General features: G+C 45.6%; 1 protein-coding gene across 3 annotated transcripts in view; it reads left to right on the top strand.

Moving 5' to 3' along the window:
* Nucleotides 1-14426, top strand: part of rarga (retinoic acid receptor gamma a) — a 44640-nt gene extending 30214 nt beyond the window's left edge. For all 3 annotated transcript variants that reach the window (XM_037772093.1, XM_037772094.1, XM_037772095.1), the window contains 7 exons: nucleotides 9729-9877; nucleotides 10559-10700; nucleotides 11724-11887; nucleotides 12240-12416; nucleotides 12715-12919; nucleotides 13123-13281; nucleotides 13495-14426. In XM_037772093.1, coding sequence (XP_037628021.1) covers nucleotides 9729-9877; nucleotides 10559-10700; nucleotides 11724-11887; nucleotides 12240-12416; nucleotides 12715-12919; nucleotides 13123-13281; nucleotides 13495-13859 — 1361 coding nt within the window. In that variant the 3' untranslated portion in view covers nucleotides 13860-14426. The remainder of the gene's footprint in view (nucleotides 1-9728; nucleotides 9878-10558; nucleotides 10701-11723; nucleotides 11888-12239; nucleotides 12417-12714; nucleotides 12920-13122; nucleotides 13282-13494) is intronic.
* Nucleotides 14427-19031: the final 4605 nt, after the last annotated feature.

The raw sequence follows: 19031 nt of genomic DNA, 5'->3' as shown, positions 1-19031 counted from the left end.
CACAAGTGTTTTAGGCTTACAATAAAATTACAGTGAATTGATGTAATTATCTGAACTAACTGTTTTAGCTGTTCTATTATTTGCCTTCATCCACTTAATCATTATATCCACATTACTGATGGATTATTTATCACAAATCTCATTGTGCAAATATTTTGTAAAAGCACCAATACTCAACCCTACAATATCGTTTGCAATATCGACATTGAGGTATTTGGTCAAAGATATTGTGATATTTGATGTTCCTCTATATTTCGCCCTACATTCTAACCACATAATGATATTTACTGTATAATATTACATTACAAGATGAAAATCATGTTCATAGCATGCAGCCATTTTCAGTAGAAGGCCTACGTGTGCTGCAGTATCACACCACCTTGCTAACAGATCCGTCTCAGCTCTGCAGTAATGGCCGAGCCCATTAATAGGCAGCGCCGCCTATAAATAAACAGTCCCAATCCCTGCAGTTGCTTAAAGTTATTTTCCACAAGCCCCCTTTTCATGCGTGGTTTTTGCTTATGCATAAATATGAGCGTGTCGACCCGCAGTGCTTGCGTGTGTGGCGCCTATATGCGAACTCCTATATGTCAATGTATGTGGTGTTTACGTGTCTGTTGGGCTGGCGTTGGGCACCCAGACTGCTGTGTCAAATCCAGAGACGGACAATGTGCCAGGCTGGATTCCTCGGGCCTGTGCTGGAATCCAGAGCTGCTCTAATAGCAGTTTATAGCCTCTCAGCAGCGTCAGTCACACCGCTGTAAATAAAACTCATCAACCAGCGTGTGCAGGCTGAATCTGTCACCTCGGACTCTCTGTCCACCTTGGTGAAATTCTTTAGAAGGATTTCACCAGAGTGCTTAATGCTGAAACATTACAAGGAATCCTGTTGTGAGGCAACCGGGCCAACAGTTTGCCCTTTTGTATCAGCAGAGTATAAAATGTGGACTTTCGTAAGTTCTTTCACAATATGGTCACGGAGGTATTGTGGTTTCCCACCCTAACATCCGTGTCTGGCTGCTACTATTGTAGCTGTTTACTGAGAACAGCTCTTTGCCTGCCAGGCACATTTTCACTTACACAAAGGCGTGGGCAGTTGGCAGGCATGTGCGTGTGTGTATGTGCATGTGCGTGCACCTGTGAGAGTTTATTTCACTAGTGAGCACGCAATGTACTGTTTCGCATGTGTGTTTTGTGTACAGTATATATAGGAGTGTGTGTGCATGTCAGCTCGGAGCCATGTGAGTGTGAAGATAGCAGTTCTGTTACCAGCGTGTTATTGACTGACGGCTTGGCTCGAGCGTTGCTAGGGGCTCACTGTTATGAGAAGCGGAGGGCTCGGACAGCCGAGCCGGGACTAGAAACCCAGACGAGCCCCGACTGTCCTCCCTCTGTGTGTGTGTGTGTGTGTGTGTGAATGGGCTGTGTTTACGCAGCCGACAGTGTTTGGCAGGGAGTGGTGGGCGGCTGGTGTAGTACAGCTATTATCTGGGCTCAGGGGTGGAGAGTGATGGAAGAGAAGTTGGCCGACGGACGGAGGGGAGGGGAGAGGAGGGAGGCCCGCTGGCGTTGTGTTCGTTCGGACATTAGTCAAATGTGCATGTGTGCAACTGCCGTGGCCACTTTTGTGGAAATGGGGCATGAGTTAATTTGAATATACTTGAATAAGTTCATTTGTTTGTGTGTGTATTATTTTGCCTGTGTGATCACTGAGAGGGAGCAGGTGTGTGTGCGCTAACATGCCTCTAATTGTGTGCTTTGCCGACTGTTTGGGAGTTTTTACTGGGAAAACATGAATGTCAATGGACTTCAAAGATACTTCATGCATGCATGTGTGTGTTTCTGCGTTTACCCACCGACTATGTTTACACGTGCACATGAAACCAGGTTATTTGGAGAAATCAGGTTAAGGCAGGAAACAGAAGAATGTGTTCACATCTTGAAAACTTTACTGGTCAGTAGTCAGATTTGTCTCCAACCTACGGTCATATTTTTGAACCAAGACTCTCTGAGGGCTCCTTGACTCAAGAAATTCTTAGTCGACTAACACTCGTGATTTTGTCGGCTAATTGATTAGTTGATTTAATCGACAGATCTGTAAAACTGAGTTTCTCCACAAAAAATCAGACAAAAGCACCACTTTAAATCTTGTGCTTACCAGAGATGTGCTCATATGTTTCTTGGAAATAAGTCATTCCGCATGAAAAAGTGAAAGTAAAAAATGACTAATTTACTAAAGAAATCTAATTTGACTCAAACCCCAATGACAGATTAGTCCGATAGGAAGGGGGAGCCTCTACGTACCACAACGTTTTTTTCTCTTACCATGCGCAATTCCGCACATGTCTGAATTTTACATAGTAAATAGTCTACTCTACAACTCTGGAAACTGACTTATTTATTCTACTTTCTGTTTCTGTTTTAGTCAGATTTTGGATGTATTTATTTTAGTCATAGTAATGACCTTTCCTTTCATTCCACTGCACTGCGTTTACAGTGATACATTCCCTGTGCCGTCTCTTTGTCATGCAAACATGTAAAATCCCTGTTGTAAACCTGTGTAAACATGGCTGTGAAATCAGGTTTCTCCTGTAGACATTTAGCTATCTAAATCTATCTATCTATATAATCTACATATCTAAATCTAAAAAGAAATCAGGTTACTGCAGAAAAACCTGACAATTACCAGGTGACTGAACTTTGTATAAACACACTCACTGTTTCAGTGGTTGCCTGCAGTTCAGATGTCTTGCTCTGAATCTGACACAAAAAGTGCATTCACACTTACACACATGACACACACTCACGAGCTGCCCTGCATGGACACAAAGGGGGGAAAAAAGCACATGCTCTTCAGTGGCTGCAACCTAGCAGATAATATGTCCATGTCTTCACTGTGTTTTGATTGAATGAGAGCCGGCTGTAGTCGTCCTGTCAGTCGGCCAGGATTTATCAGCTCCATGCTCTTCTGCTGGAGCACCTCACATTTGCCAGAAAGCGCAGAGAGAAAACCAGCCAGCCAGACAGACAGCCAGTTAGACAGGAAGCGATCCAGCAAAGGAGTTAGGGGCTGCTCGGGATGATTTATGACTCGTTCAGGAATGCTGAATGAGTTCAGGGTGCACTACTGTTATGGGAACTGACTGAATGGGCATTGCTTCGTTTTTCTCAGTGACGTATGTGTATATCCTTTGAGTGGTATAGTACAAATGTCAAAATGTGACGTTCTTGCCCCATATTAATGTCACATGGAACTTCCAACACATCGACAGATAGACAGAGAAGGAAATGAATCACTGTCGTGACCCAATCTGCGTTTCTTGTCAGTGCTTTGACAGTCTCCGCCCCGACGCAGAGGGAGTTGGGCAACCTGTTGGCGGTTGGTTGCCAAGCAAAAGTGAAAAACTTTGATATGCCTCATTGCTCCACTGAACCACTCAAAGCAGAAGTTTCACAGAGTGACTCCTACATCTGGTATGACTGATGAGTGTTTGTGCCAGTGGAAGGGGACTTTGTGCCAGCGTTTCAAAAAATCACCGCAAATCAGGAAGCCCACAGGAAGTATTTTTTTGGTTGCTCTCTCACTGTTGATCTGTCCATCTTACTCTCAGTCTTTTGTCTCTCTCAGAGTGCTGCCTTTTAAAGTCCTTCCAAGTGAAAAAATGGAGGAAAACTGTAAATGCAAATTGTTAGATGGAGACGTTGGCTCGCCCTATGAAAAAAAGCAAGAGGAAACGCTTAGTGTAGTGTGTGCCGACGCCTGGGCACACACATTTACATGTTAAACTGTGTGCTACTACTTGTGGGTGTGCTTGTTCCTTCCAATAAGAGGTTTGTGTTTGCATGCTTTGGTCTGCGGTGCTTCCCCAATGAGCTGGAGTGAATACTACTGTTGTTGTTTACGTTATCCTCCTTTCCCCTCACTTCCTCTGACAGCGCGAGGCTGCAGCCAGGGCCGGACTACTTCTACTTTTGTAGGTTTCTATTGTTGTGGAGAGGAAGCAATAGCAATTGAACGAGCGCTATAGTGGCCTTGCCAGAGACAGACAGGTGAGAGCCAGGGCTACAGATGGTGAGAGGAAGTCTGGGAGGACGAGAAACAACCTGAGGATCAAAGGGTTTGCCTCGATGACTCCTCTCTCCTCTCTTCTCTCCTCACCTCGCCCGGCTGTCGGCCTCCGCTCGCTGTCTGCTTCCTCGCCTGCCCGCGAGTTGTCCTGTCTTCTTGACATGATCAATGGCCCAGGCCTGCGCCGCATTGCCAGGTTTGGGTTCACTCCGCAGTCACCGGAGGAGAGCTGCGCTCCTCTCGGTCTTCTGGTGGGCAGATGAAGAGTCAGCTGGAGCTCACCACGGGGATGAGGGGGCACATTTTTTCCGCAGATCTGCACTTGACTATCTGCTTTTTTCCCTGCGCTCGCCATAAAAGGCCACTGACTAAAATGCTTTCATTGAAAGTACGTTTCCTTTAATTTCCCCGCTCGTTTTAATACCTCCTTCCTCAGGTTTTGTTCAAGGACATTTGAAGGAAACTTTTTTTTTAGCTGGGTTCATGGGGGACGGGCGGCTCGGTGGGCAAGTTTGTCCGTTTGAAGCCAACTTGTGTGTTTCTTGACAGGGTTGTGTGGTGCAGGAAAAGGGGGTGGGTGTGGGGGGCGCTTGCTGCCAAATGTTGGCTTGGCCGACTCCATCAAGAAAATATCAAAAGGCCCTTTATGAGGTGCTGTAAAGAAGAAAGGGTGTTTTGAGAGCGCCACCAGACTGCAAGGGTAATTCCACTTTTTAAAATGTGCCCTGAGGATACAGGCTTATCCCACCTGCTGCCTTTCCTGCTCTGCTTGTACGCTTTCTTCGGGGGAGTTAAAGAAGTGTGAAGTGTGTGTGTGTGTGTTGGCAGGAGTTTGTGCGCCATGTCACGTTGTGTCGCTCTCAAAAATCCCAGAGGTTTGTCATTAGAGCTCACGGAGGCAACTACGAACATATGCCAAACTCCTTATATCCGTCTGGTCTCACAGATCATATGTGTGCATCATGTGCGTTCACACATGTGTCCGTCTCTCTCGGTGTTTCATGACTTTCTGCTGGTTCTGACAGAAGGGTGTAAATTCCTGGAGGGCTGTGTGTGTGTGTGTGTGTGTGTGTGTTAATGTCTGGTTTCTCACTATTCCTCCTAGCCAGCTTGGTGTCTTTTCACTGCTCAAACCTGAGCAATCTCCTGGTCGACAGCCCGGTTTTATCATAGCATCTTGTTTTAAAAGACAGCTTAGCGGGACCTCTTTACGGGCGTGTGAGTGAGTGTGTGTGTGTGTCTGTAGGAGCCCAGGTAATGAGCTTTCTGACAGCTGTTGAAAGGTGTTGCTACTGCTCAGCACCTTTAATGAAAGCATCCCCCCCCCCTCCTTGTCAACACATTCCTCCCTCCCTCCCTCCACCCTTCGACTTCCCCACCATATAAACCATTTCTTTCTAGGCAGGTTACATTGTGAGGGCTTGTGTAACTTCACACAATAGAGACTTGATAGACCTCCCACCTCAAAAAGCTCGCAGATGACTCAACTGTGTGCAACAGAGCTCGAACAGTATTATTCAACTGAGAGCGCATGTAAGAGAGGTGTAGCAGCGAGGGACACAGAGAGAAGTGGCCGCAAAAAAGCGGTGACGGAGATCCTCCGGAAAGACTGGTACTGACAAGAGGAAGGAAACGAGCCTGTTGTGTGTGTGTGGGACCTTGTAGCAGAAGCCTCAGAGGGATGGCAGGAAGACGTGGGTAGAGAAGGAGAGTGAAACATGCTGGCACCGCAGACAAGGGTGTGGTACTTTCTTTTCCTCTTTCACGAAGCCCAGTTCTTCATAGAAACCTTTCGGGTGTGTTGCTGGTCACTCGGTAGAGCACCCTGTGGTGCTGTAGCCTCTGCCACGGGGTAGAGGGCCAAGGGCACCCTCGAAGGCCCCACCTAGTGTGCCAGCAAGTCTTCCAGCTCACTGTTCACCATCCTCTCTCAATCTGCTCCCCTTCTGCCACTGCTGTCTGCCCAGTGCCCACCCCTCTTCTCCACAGCGAGCCCTACTGTGTGCCCCCTCTCTCTCTCTCTCTATCTCTCTCTCTCTCTCTCTCTCTCTCTCTCTCTCGCACACTGCCTCCAAGTCTCACACACTCTTTTACTGCCCAGTGCATTTGACAAGAACACGCAAGCTTTACAGGCTGTTTAATGAAGGTAGAGATGGAGACAAAAGGCCCCACATGCCCGTGCTTGCAGTTTAACCGAAAACAGGAAAAAAAAACACACAATGAGCTGCACACACACACACACACACACACACACACACACACACAGGAGGTTATTTTAATGGGAGCTCACTATAAGGCACTGTTACGAACAGTCCTGCATTTGCAAATCAAATAGAGGCCGCAGAGCGCCGCCGGCTGGAGTCTGTGCCACTCACTCGCGTACTGTACGTACACTTTTCCTCACATCGCCTGTGCATTCGCCGTCACATGCCAAGCTTAGACTCACTGAAGATTCAATCACATTAACAGGTCACGTAGGCAAAATCTGCAGGCCTATTGTGAAAGAATACTTGTTACACTGCCAGAATGTCATATGCTGCTCAGTTAAAAAAGGAGGGTGTTGCAACACACAAAAACACGAGCCGCACAGTCACGGCCTTTGCTCACATACATTAGAAACACTCCCCTTTCCAGTCGAGTGAACAACAGGCAGCTTTCAGTGTTACCAGAGAGTCTCCTGTTTTTTCTTTATAATCTCTTTCCTATTCACTCTTTTTCCTCCTCTCCTATTGTATCTAAAGGGACGTCAATTGGCCCAGTTGACTTGACCTAGAATTTAATGTAATTGACCTAGTTGAGGTCACCTTCAGCTAAACAGCTATTTCTGTCGTGTGCAGTTACATTTCACATCTAATGAGGTTGTGGAGAATGATGTACTGCATGTCCCACTCACGCTGAAGCACTTTAGAGTAATGTAGGGGAGGGCGGATTGTCGTGTGTGTTTGCCAGTTTGTAGCCAGTGAATATTATCCTCCTGTGTGTGTGTGTAGTTTGTAGCTATTGAATGGTATCTGTGTGTGTATATGACCGGGGGATTAGGCCTGGTCAGTGCAGCTGGGCCACTTGTGCACAGAGAGCATTGAGAGAAGGGATTAGGGAGTAAACTGATACTTAGCAGGAAACGAACAGTGGCTACTGGTAACTCAACTATCCCTCCTTCTTGCCCCTCTTATCCTCTTCTCCTCCCCCAACAACAGCAGCCACCCACCTATCCCACTCCTCTCATCTCATCCGTCCGTCATCGGCTCACAGGCCTCGGCCGGCGGATTGTCATGCAAATGGTGCCCCAGGCCTCGGAGCGCTGATAAGGAGGGCCTCTCATTTCACAGGGCTTTGTTTTCTAAACAGTGATGAGCTGAGTTGAGGAGACTGGGGGAAAAGGGGCTGCCTGAATGGGCCCTCTCACTGTGGCGCCCTGGGGTAAGTGGTGCGGGGGGATTCGGACGGAGCGGGCTGAATGAGGCGAAGTCTGGGAGGCGGGCACAAGAGTCATGTTCTCTGGCAGGAACCAGGTTCAACGTGTTGACGGAGCCTGATGTATTTTCTCTCTCATCGCCGCCCGAGTTTTCTCCAGGATGGCCTTTCTCTCTCTGGCTCGCTTTTCTTTCCTCCATTTAGACGGTGTCAGTCAGTGTTCGTTACTTGACGCCACATATGGTTTGTCCTTTTTCTGAGGGGTTGTCAGCGCTCGGTCTGGAGCCTCATTTGCTGCTGTTATTATTGCATAAACACAGAGGTTCATGGCACGTTCAGAGGGTTTCTGCTCTCCCACTGACCCTGCTGCTTTGTTACATTCTGGCCGGGCAGATATGAGAACTGCTGCAGAAACATTCAGCGGGTGTAAACTTCAGGTTTTAGATTGATTTGCACATTTGGCTTCGGGATCGCCTCTTTAAACTAATGGAAAACATCTTTGCCTCCAGCAAAGTAAAAGGCTTTCAAAGCAGGAATTTGAATGTGGATTCGAATATAAAAATGCATATGAAAAACAGATGTTTGAACAGCAGGCAACAAATGAAAAAAAATGTCTGACATATTTCTGTTACTATCATTAATGAGGTAGTAGCCGGGCAGTCGCAGCAGCTGTAACAGGAGTGGTAGTAATGGTCATCTTGGTCTTGAACAAGACTTGCCCTCAGGAGAAACTCTCCTCCCTCCTTTCTCCCCCTCTCTGCCCCTTTCTCTGTTTTTTATCAAATTCCTCTTTTTATGCCCCCTTTTTTTCTTCTTTTTGAAGTCTCCCCTCTCTGGTAAAAAGCCAAGCTGGTGGTTTTTGCTTCAGCCTTGGGTGTGAGAGAGGGGAGGAGGGGGGGTTGTAGGTTAAGTTTAGGCTAGCCCTCTGTGCTTTCCATTGAAGGTGCTGGGGGGAGGTGGGGGCAGTAAAAGTTAGAATTTTAGAGCCTCCCTGTTTTTTATTTTATGATTGGCTTTTTTTACGGGCTGGGAGCTACAGCTGGTGGTGTGAATAGCTGCCCAAGGTGACCGAGTCCCAATAAAGTGTAGGCCAGCCGGGCTGGGGCCTCCAGTCCAGCCATGGGACCGCCTTTATAGGCCGCCTTACGAGCCTGGGCCTCTATTAAAACCTGGCAGGGCTGCACTGAGGAATTTAGGGCCAGGAAACAAGAGAAAAATAGGGTTTGTGTGTCAGGGGGTGGTGGGATGCAGAGCTGGGGGGGGTTGAAGTTTGAGGGTAACTACGGGTGAAAGTTGAAAGAGGTGCTGCTGTTGGGTAAGTGGATGTTCAAGTGTGCGGCGTATGGATTCCATACTCCCCCCCCCTGAGCAACATGTGTGTCTGTGAGTTTGTGCAGGCGAGCATGTGTGACGAGGGTCTGGTCCGGTGTGTGTGCTTCAGCTTATGTTTCTCGGGGGAAGTATGGAATCCATACGCCGCACACTTGAACGTCCAAAAGAGCCTGTATGTATGCGCTCCCTCTTTGGAATAAAGTGAAGTTTAATGTACCACAGCAAGTATGCGACTCGAGTTTGCGCTGACGTCACAGTTGTGTTGAAGTTTTCAAAAGGTGGAAGGAGAGCTTTGCACGCATGTGTGTTTGACGTGTGTGTCTGTGCGTGCAAGATGTCATCGTGAGCTGTTGTCAGTCTGTGGAATGAGGAAGAGCCAGCTTTGAGTCTCGGCTGCAGCAGCTCACTCTGTTACCTGGTCTTATCAGACAAGCTGTCGATCAACTGCACTCAAGCTTACTGCAGTAAAAAACAGTTTGTGTCTGCTGTCGTCCATCCTTTGTTTCTCTGTGTACACACGAAACAATAATCTCCCCAAACATGCACCTGAGTGCTGCCCCTTAGGGTGGTTACTGGTGCCTCTAGTTCACACTATTCATCTTTATCTCTCTTGTCAATTCTGTCCCATTGATAGGCAAGCTAAAAAGGAATATGTGATAATGTATCTCAATCCACCTCCAGGCCAACTGAACGTAACTGTTACTCACCATCTCCTGCTTGCTGGCCTCACAAATCAAATGGCAGCGGAAACGCTGTCAGCTGTCATATCATGTTTGAACACCGTCCATTATCCACATCTGCTACATGTATTGACAAGTGCACATTTGACATTTCTGACTAGCCGTAGGACAACGATATGTGACATATCATGTGCTCATGTGTTGTCTCTTTTTTTTTTTTTTTTTCTCCATAGCGGTGGAGACCCAGAGCACCAGCTCAGAGGAGATGGTACCCAGTTCTCCGTCTCCACCTCCCCCACCTCGTGTCTACAAGCCCTGCTTTGTGTGCCAGGACAAGTCCTCAGGGTACCACTACGGGGTCAGCTCCTGTGAGGGCTGCAAGGTGAGAAGAACCTGCCGGAGCCTTTTGAGCTCTGCTTTGTCTGGATTTATTATATGCATTTAGAAAAATGCTGGGTTGCAAGAATTATTAGTTACCTGCCTTTTCATCACAGTAAGAAGGAATAAGAAGGAAAGAGTCTGAAGCTACCTCTATAGAGTGCTACAGAAATGAGTCCTAAAACCCGCAAATAAGTTATAATTTTAGCACTTCCCGTTCCCTCGTCTGGAAGTCAATGGGTTTTTTGAATGGGTTTTTAGTTAGATGCCTGAAATAAGGTCTGTGGTTAACACAAGCTTAAGAGATTTTAACGTTTTGTTCTACAACATAAAAAAACATCAGTAAATATCCCACTTGTGAATTTTTAAGCTTTTACATGTCTTAAAAAAGGCAGTTGTTAACAGGTGGCGAAATGACACTACTAAACATCATGTGTGAAAAATGGAATCACTAAAAAGAAAGAAGTGAGAAAGAAAATGCAAAGGCCAAATCAGGATACTGCAAAAAATGCTTAAAAAGCTGGATTCAAGTTATAAAAAAAGAGAGGAAAGAAGAGCGATTATGAAAGAGAAACTGTTGAATGTCACATACTAAATTTGATGACTTGACTATAACACACAATCTCTCTCTCTCTCTGTCTCTCTTGCCCTGTCCCCTTTTGTCTCTTGCTTCCTGGTGCTCCAGGGTTTCTTCCGCCGCAGTATCCAGAAGAACATGGTGTACACCTGCCATCGAGACAAGAACTGTCAGATTAACAAGGTCACACGCAACCGCTGCCAGTACTGCAGGCTGCAGAAGTGCTTCGAGGTCGGCATGTCCAAGGAAGGTGAGCCCTCCCGAACCGGCGTCCCAAGAGATAGAGAGACCCACTTCCAAAAAACATGGATATTCACTCACATCACATGTGAATGTCCACACACACACACACACACACACACACACACACACACACATACAAACACACAAGGCTGCAGACTCTGCCTTCAAATGTCTCTGACATAATTCAAGACACAGTATGACACACCCATGTACCTTTAGAGACATTGTCACGCAGTGGATTTTTAATTACCACCGTGTGAACTTATTGATTTATTAATGTTCAGTCAGAGACTCTCTGGGAAACTATGCAGCAGATGATGAGCCTACCAGGGGTGGTGATCGGGGCGAGGCTGGGCACTATACCAATCATATGACTAATCCCTTTACGAAATGATTTCTGACTTCCTGTTTCACCGCAAGAACCTCGCCCCTCTGGCCGGCACAGACACTGCTTTCATTCATAAAGACAACAGAGCAGAAAACAAGATTTTGAGTTTTGACGAAGCTTAATGGCGACAGGATTCATGCCCGCATTAAACACACAGTTTCGTGTGACCTCTTTAGTTTGACCTTGTGCGTGTAAGTGGCAGTTTGTTGCCCTTCACGCAGCCCGTGGGACATGTATGTGGGTGTAATGTTTGTGTGGGATGTGTGTTAAGACCGGGATCACATTGTGCCTCTGCTATTACTGGATATCCTGAGAGGAAGGAAAGTATGGGAGGAGGAGGGAGAGGAGGCAGAGAGTGGAGGACTGGCTTATGTGCACCGGTCAAGTGGATAGAGAGATGGACAAGGAAGAGAGCGGGGTGATAAGAAAGAGATAGCCAATGTCCGTCCAGTGCTAAAGGAAATATGTTAATACTGTTAAGAGCAAACCTCCGTTCTTTTTTTTCCACTAGCGAGCCCAAAGTCCTTGACAGTGGTGAAAGACACAGAGCATGTGGATGTTTTTACATGTGATCGCAGATAAAGAAGAGGAACATTCTGTAGCTGATCTGTGTTGCATCTTGTTTTTTTCTCTTTACAAAAGCGGTGCGTAATGACAGAAACAAAAAGAAGAAGGATGTGAAGGAGGAGCTGGTGCTTCCAGAGAGCTATGAGCTAAGTGGAGAGCTAGAGGAGTTGGTCAATAAAGTCAGCAAAGCTCACAAAGAAACCTTCCCGTCACTTACCCAGTTGGGCAAATACACCACCGTAAGTTGCAAACCCCTACACCGCTGTTCACTCGTACTGTGTGTGGCGACATTCTTTGAGCTATGCCGTCACTGAGGGGTCCCAGATTGCATGCAAAGATGTAAATTCACCGTAGCTTTCCCAACATAGTGGTGGTTTAACTAATTCAGTTCCCCATTAAGCCATCTGTGTGGCCTCTGAATGATTGATGCAACATGTAAATGGATTTTTTTTTTTCCCCCTTTGATTGATGTAAAATGTAAATGTGTTGTGAGGCTCGGACACGCTCGCCCTTGATGCAAACAGGGTTACACACAGCACCTCTGTGACAACATACTGATCTGTGTGTGCATGTGTGTGTGTGTGTGTTCAGAACTCCAGCTCAGACCACCGGGTCCAGCTGGATCTGGGTTTATGGGACAAGTTCAGCGAGCTCTCCACCAAATGCATCATCAAGATTGTGGAATTCGCCAAGCGGCTGCCAGGTTTCACCACCCTCACCATCGCTGACCAGATCACTCTGCTGAAGTCGGCCTGCCTGGACATACTGGTGAGGGACCAGTGTCTTTGTTTTTCCCCTTTTGTCCTCTTCTCTTGCTCTTTTTCTTACAAATAAATGTACTTGACAGATGAGTGAATACTGGCATCTGGTGGTGAAACGTGGTAGTGCAGGAAGGTTTGCCCAATTAAAACTGAGCCTACAGTGTGAGAATAGTTACTCACACATGACACTTTGAGCTGATATCTATGTGTTTAGCTACTCCAGATATTTTGTGCGGTTGTTAAATCACCATTACATCATATTTTGCTCAATGCTTACAAAGTTTTCCGCCTTCTTTTGCTCACAGATGCTGAGGATCTGCACACGCTACACACCAGAACAGGACACTATGACCTTCTCAGACGGCCTGACTCTGAACCGGACTCAGATGCACAACGCCGGCTTCGGACCTCTCACAGACCTGGTGTTTGCCTTCGCTGGCCAGCTTCTACCCCTGGAGATGGACGACACAGAGACCGGCCTCCTCAGCGCCATCTGCCTCATCTGTGGAGGTACTGCAGCGTACACATACACAGTGACACTATCACCTGTAAAGAGGAAGTGGCTTTAGTAAATCTGTGTTTCAGCATTCATGTCACTACTTTGACAGGATTAATATTGCGAAGTAAAAGCGTGCGAGAGAGAATTGATTATGAAAATGTCCAATTCTGATAAATAATAGAGAATACAATGTGTTTTCTTCACTCTTCATCAGATCGTATGGATCTAGAGGAGCCCCAGAAAGTGGATAAGCTGCAAGAGCCTCTACTTGAGGCTCTGAAGATCTACGCCCGCCGCCGTCGCCCCAACAAACCTCACATGTTCCCTCGCATGCTGATGAAGATCACCGACCTCAGGGGCATCAGCACTAAGGGTGAGTGTGAAGAGAGTGATTTGTAGGAACAAATTCTGATTTTGAAAAAGGCCTCGGCGCTGTCATAACTAATTCGTAACAGCGTCTGACAGAGAGGGCTTTGTCAGTACGACACTGAATCACTACTCAGTCTTTTGCTGTTTTCATTTGTAGCAGAGGAGCAGTGTTTTTAAAATATGATTACTGATTATCTGCCATGTTCTCTGCTTCCAGGTGCAGAGAGAGCCATCACTCTAAAGATGGAGATCCCCGGGCCTATGCCTCCTTTGATCAGGGAGATGCTCGAGAACCCAGAGGCCTTCGAAGACCAAACAGAGGACAACGAGAGCCCGCCGCCTCCGCCACCGCCGCCACCTCCACCGCCGCCCGCCCAGGTCAAGCAGGAGGCAGAGGACGAGGACGACAGCTGGGCCACAGAGAACGGCAGCGAGCCGTCGCCGGAGGAGGAGGACGAAGACGACGACGACGACGTGGGGGATGAAGATCGAGACAGGGGCTCGGACAGTGACGGGGAGCCTTGGGGCGTTCTGGACGCCATAGACGGGCCGAGGAAAGGCCTGGTTGGGAGGGCGCAGTGAACAGAGCATTTCATACATACACACACAGGTTCAAACACACACATACATAAAGACAACACAACCTCACTCCTTCTCCCACCTCATCAAAATGCTGGCCTTCCCTCCCCCCTCCTCTCTCCGTGCTGCACATCACTGTGTCCTCCACAGCGGAGCACAGCAGAGCCTTATGTGTACAGACACCTCTAACTCAGGCCACATGGTCCATGACAAGTGAACTACAGAAAAATAAAGTAAAGGAGGAGATGACAATAAATCATATGAACTCCTGGCGTAGCCAAGAGGGAAATTAAACGTGACAAAAAGAACAGAACCTCTTTGAGAAAACGAAATGTCTCTTTTTTTCCCACTGTTGTTGTTTATATCGAAATAGGGGAACGGCCAAACCAGACACCAGAACTGAGCAGTTGATTCCGATGGATTACAACAAGCACATTTCTCAAACAAGAGTACAGGGCAAAACCAAATCGAGTATGCTAATCTTTTGTTTTTGTGGTTATGAATATTGTTTTCAGTTTTACTTTTTTTTTTCAATTTATGAATAAGTCCATACATATCTATATACCATTATATTTTTTGTCTTTATTTGTTATTCTGGTTTTATATATGAATCCTTGTAGTTTTTTCTTGCTTTCCTGAGAAGATATTCCGAGGGAAAGAAGGGTAATCACAACTGGCTGGGTCTTCCTTATCAGCTACTTAGCTGGGGCTTTTATTGGGCACTTTGGCTCACTGTGGATGTCAATGATAATCAACCCAGAGGACTATTGTTATGTTGCAGTGACTTAATCAGTTTCTGTTATCAGGGAATTGGCATTATTCTATTTTTGCTCTTGTTGCAGCCGACTAATGCTGTCAATGCGGAAAGTAAGTATCTTTTGTGCCAAAGTTAGGAAATGTCATCTTTGGAGCATGAGGCAGGGACTCTCCAGCCGCGATCTGGTGACCCTCACAGTAGCACGCTCACTCTCACATGCACTAACACACCCTCGATCTCACGCACACACACACACACACACACACTCCGTTCGCTCTAACCTCGGCTGTAGCAGATGTGCCGACATGGCATCGAGTGCCCAGACAGATTTACACTTGACCGTATATGTAGCACTTTTGTGATCCTCTATTCACGTAAGGCACATCTCATCTGCTGAGCGTATAGAGTTACTGTCTGTTAGGGCTGACCCAAATGCTTCGAAGCTTCAACCGTTGCCATGGTAATCGACCTCCAAATTAGTATTCGAATGCTTAATTTTTTTGTTTTTCTTTACGCAAATATCTAATAGGTAAGGGATAATGTACAGCGAGCCGGTCATTGTTGGGAAATAAACCCCGACAGGGCGATGCGGCATCCCGACACCCTGAAGGGATTCATTTCACAATAACGACCCGCTAGCTGTACATTATCCCGCTTATTACACGGCTACTTACTTAAGAATCAATAATTTGTAACAAAAACGATCCGCCAGAGTCCGACATCAGAGCTGTGCCCATAGCAACAGTCTGTTATACATAGCAACAGTCTGCTATAAAGAAATAACAGACCGTAGAACTCTGTGATTGACCAATCAGAATCGAGTACTCAACAAAGCCGTGTAATAATAAAGTATAAATCCCCAAATTAGCCCTTGAAATAAGGAATAATCTCACAATATTATTCATTATTCATACTATACTAATTATTATTAGTTATTGTCAGACAGATATCGCTTTTATATGTGGCAGTGTGTGGCAGTGGCGCTGTCTCGGGCACTGAAACGGGGGAGATGGAGACAGACAGAAGAACATGTCAGCCTGCTGCTGCGCTGCGAAGCTTCGAATACCTTCGAATATTTCTCACCGAAGCTTCGAAGCCCAAAAAAAAATGGTATTCGGGACAGCCCTACTGTCTGTGAGCTTATATTTCCGTTAGCAACTGATGACAACATCAACATATAGAATACAATCAACCTTAGAGCACTCCCCGATGATGTCAGTAGACGAATGCACACTTTCAGCAAAAAACATCCACACGTATAGTAGCAGCATCATCATGCGTCAACACAAACGATCAAAGACATATGCAAGTCGAAAGCAGGAATCTTTAAGGAAGACATTTTGGAATCAGACTCAGGGCTTTTCAGTAAAGGACCAAACCCTAGCTGCTCTCAGGCACGCTAGAAACAGGCAATATTTATGTGTGTGTTCTTGACTCCGTTTCGATCAGCTCAACCCCTCTGCGTGTAGCCTACATAGAAGTGTGAGAAAAACAGCATGGATGCCAGTCGGACTCTCCCAGAGGGGGGGGACAAATCATCACCCGTCATCATCGTGTGCTCACGCTGGCATCCATGCAGCAAACTGCCTTCTCATCCCAAAAGCCATTATATCATCTTGTCTTCTTGTGTACATCCTCACCTCTCTTTTAAAGGAGCTGTGGAGGATTATGTGTTCTCATGTATCATTTCTTTATTGCCAAAATGTCTCAGTAGGCGATCAGCTGGGAGAGCGCAGCTGATATACAGAACAGAGGTGTTTTTTTTTTCTGTCTCTCTTTCGAAGCAATACGGACATTCTTTCTGAGAGGTCCCATCTCCTGAATATGGGCAGGTCTCCTCAGTATGTGTGTGAGCGTGCATGTGTGTGTGAATGCTTTTAACGTGTTTTTGAGTCATTGAGTGAATGACCTCATCTTCTCTCCCTCTCTCTCTCTGCTGGGCTGTCATGATGTTAATGACGGTAATGCAGGCAGATCATTGAGATTATGTTGTTTCATGTTTTTTTTTGTTTTTCCAACATGGCCAAGGTGTTGTCCACCCTCTGTTTATGTCAACTCTTGTCATACAAAGAAAAGCCATATAAACAGTAAGAGGCACAATAAACTACTTTTGTGAGATTATTGGACTTTTTTATTCAATTTTCCCTGCAAAAAAAAATGTCTTATATGACCAGAAATGTCTATCATACAAGCGAAACAGTCACTGTAAAGTAGTAGCTTTGAGTGACTATAACCATGCATTACCAGATGTATCAGTAGAGGGAGCTCTTGCACTGTGACTGCAGGGTGCACAGCATGCAGCAGTGTTCCCCCTGCATGCAGGATGAGAGCAGGGTCTGTTAGGTCATGGAGAGCTGTCGGTGCAGAGGCCAATAAATCACAGCCTCCTGCTGAACAAGGACATCAGATAAAGGTCTGCTCCTAAGATTTGTTCACTGTGCAGTTGGAGGTATAGCATAAAGTCGTAGTAGAGTTTTGTCTCAGAGATAGAGCGGTTTAGAAGTTAAGAAGTAAATCTGTCTGTTAGGATTTATTTATTGGATTTTAGAAAGGTGGACAGAAAAAAGACTTTGCACTTTAGAAAGATGTACACCACAGCACGACAAATGAAAATGATAGATGGATCAGATATAATTAATGATAGATGATAGATAGATGAAACATATCAGATATTAGTAGTCGATTAATTGGTTCAGTCATTTTTCAAGCAAAAATAGAGAAAAGATGCCAAACATGCTCTGATGCCACCTTCTCAAATAAGACATGCTGCTTTTTATATCATTGTAAATTGAAAACATTGGACCAGTGTTGGAAATTAAATCTTTTGTCCGCCTGCCACTGTGTCTGGTGGATATCAAAATCTACCGGCCACTCAACAGATTACCATTGTTTTTTTGGCTGGTGAGTGATGAAAATCTAGCAGCCACTAGTATATTTTACCAGCACTTGGCTGGTGGCTGATGCTAATTTCCAACCCTGCATTGGACATTTGAATACATCACCTTCTGCTCTGCAAAGTTGTGCACTTTTCTCCTATTTTTTTATGTTTCATAGACTAAACCGTTAATCAAAGAAATATCTGTCAGATTAATTGATAGTGAAAATAATTGTTATTTGCAGATATCAGTCATGTCCATATTGGAGTTCTGCCAAGGAAAATGAAAGTGATGCTTCCAGCTAAACAGTCAGTACATGGCCCAACGTGGGCTCAGATTTTATTGGACTTTATGCGACATTCGATCTTGTAGAAAGAGAGGATCCAAAACTGAATGTGGTTTGGTAATGACCTGTGAAATGTGAAAGGACATTGGGGGCCTTAAACTCAACTCAAAGTCAACAGAATACATTTGACACAAGCAAATGAATAAAACCAGAAAACCCTTTTTCAGATTTCTTGTAAATGTCACCAAAAATCCCAAGTTATACATCTGTCACAACTTTATTACCTTGAGTACATCACTGTCACAGATAAGACCAGCTCTCTTGACATCCTGATAAAGAACAGGAACCGTCTTCGTAAAGGGCCACCGATAGTAAACATCTCTTTTTTTTTTCCAGCGTACCAGTGTGGGATACTAATGCCTCACCTTGATTTTATTAATAGAGAGAGAGGAGGGTGATAAACAGAGATGAGATTCTATCAATTATATGATTGCTTTAATTAACTATCATTAAAGACAGATCAATAACGCCAGACTGGAATTAAAATAAGGTCCATACATTATACACTATTTTACAAGGAACAATCAAATGGCCTCATATACTGACTGAGCCCCTGCAAGGTGTTGCCATGGGAACCCATGGGAGGGTTTGGGTGTGCTTGGGGGAATTTAAAGGAGCCGGGCAAAGATTTCTATATACTCATCCTTCCACATCATTGATGCTAGATTAACTAATTACTCGAGTTAAGAAGGCTTATTCACTTGGAAATGAAACAAAAAGGATGAAAATGTGTATAGAAAAGCCCCCTGGGGGAAAAAAAGGTATAACTGTACAATGAATTAATAAAGGGGAAAAATCCCTTGTAATATTCTTGCAGCCTCAGGACATCAATTATTCATAAAAAATAGTAAAGAATCCATAAAAGTAGGTCATGAGTGCGGCATACCAAAGAAATTAATTTGAATATTTAAACACACAGAGAGAGCAGCTGAGTTTGCTCTGAACGTGAGCAAACTGCAGGGATAATGGAGCAGGGGAGGCTGGCTCCTCGGAGAGTGATCGGGAGGATAAAGCTCACTGAACCCAGCAGCAGTTAGGGAGGAAGGGCCCGGGCTCAGGGTGTGATAAAGGTTGGGCGTGGAGGTGCATGTGACCTGGGTTTGATGTGGATCTATATATAAGACAGAGAGGCGTATATATGTGCTGGATGTATGCACTGTTAAGAATTTCCCAGTAAAATAACAGTAAAGAACTGG

The sequence above is a fragment of the Sebastes umbrosus genome, chromosome 6 (assembly GCF_015220745.1).
Source record: "Sebastes umbrosus isolate fSebUmb1 chromosome 6, fSebUmb1.pri, whole genome shotgun sequence".
Classification (NCBI taxonomy): Eukaryota; Metazoa; Chordata; class Actinopteri; order Perciformes; family Sebastidae; genus Sebastes; species Sebastes umbrosus.
This window is presented reverse-complemented; position numbering and strand designations above follow the sequence as displayed.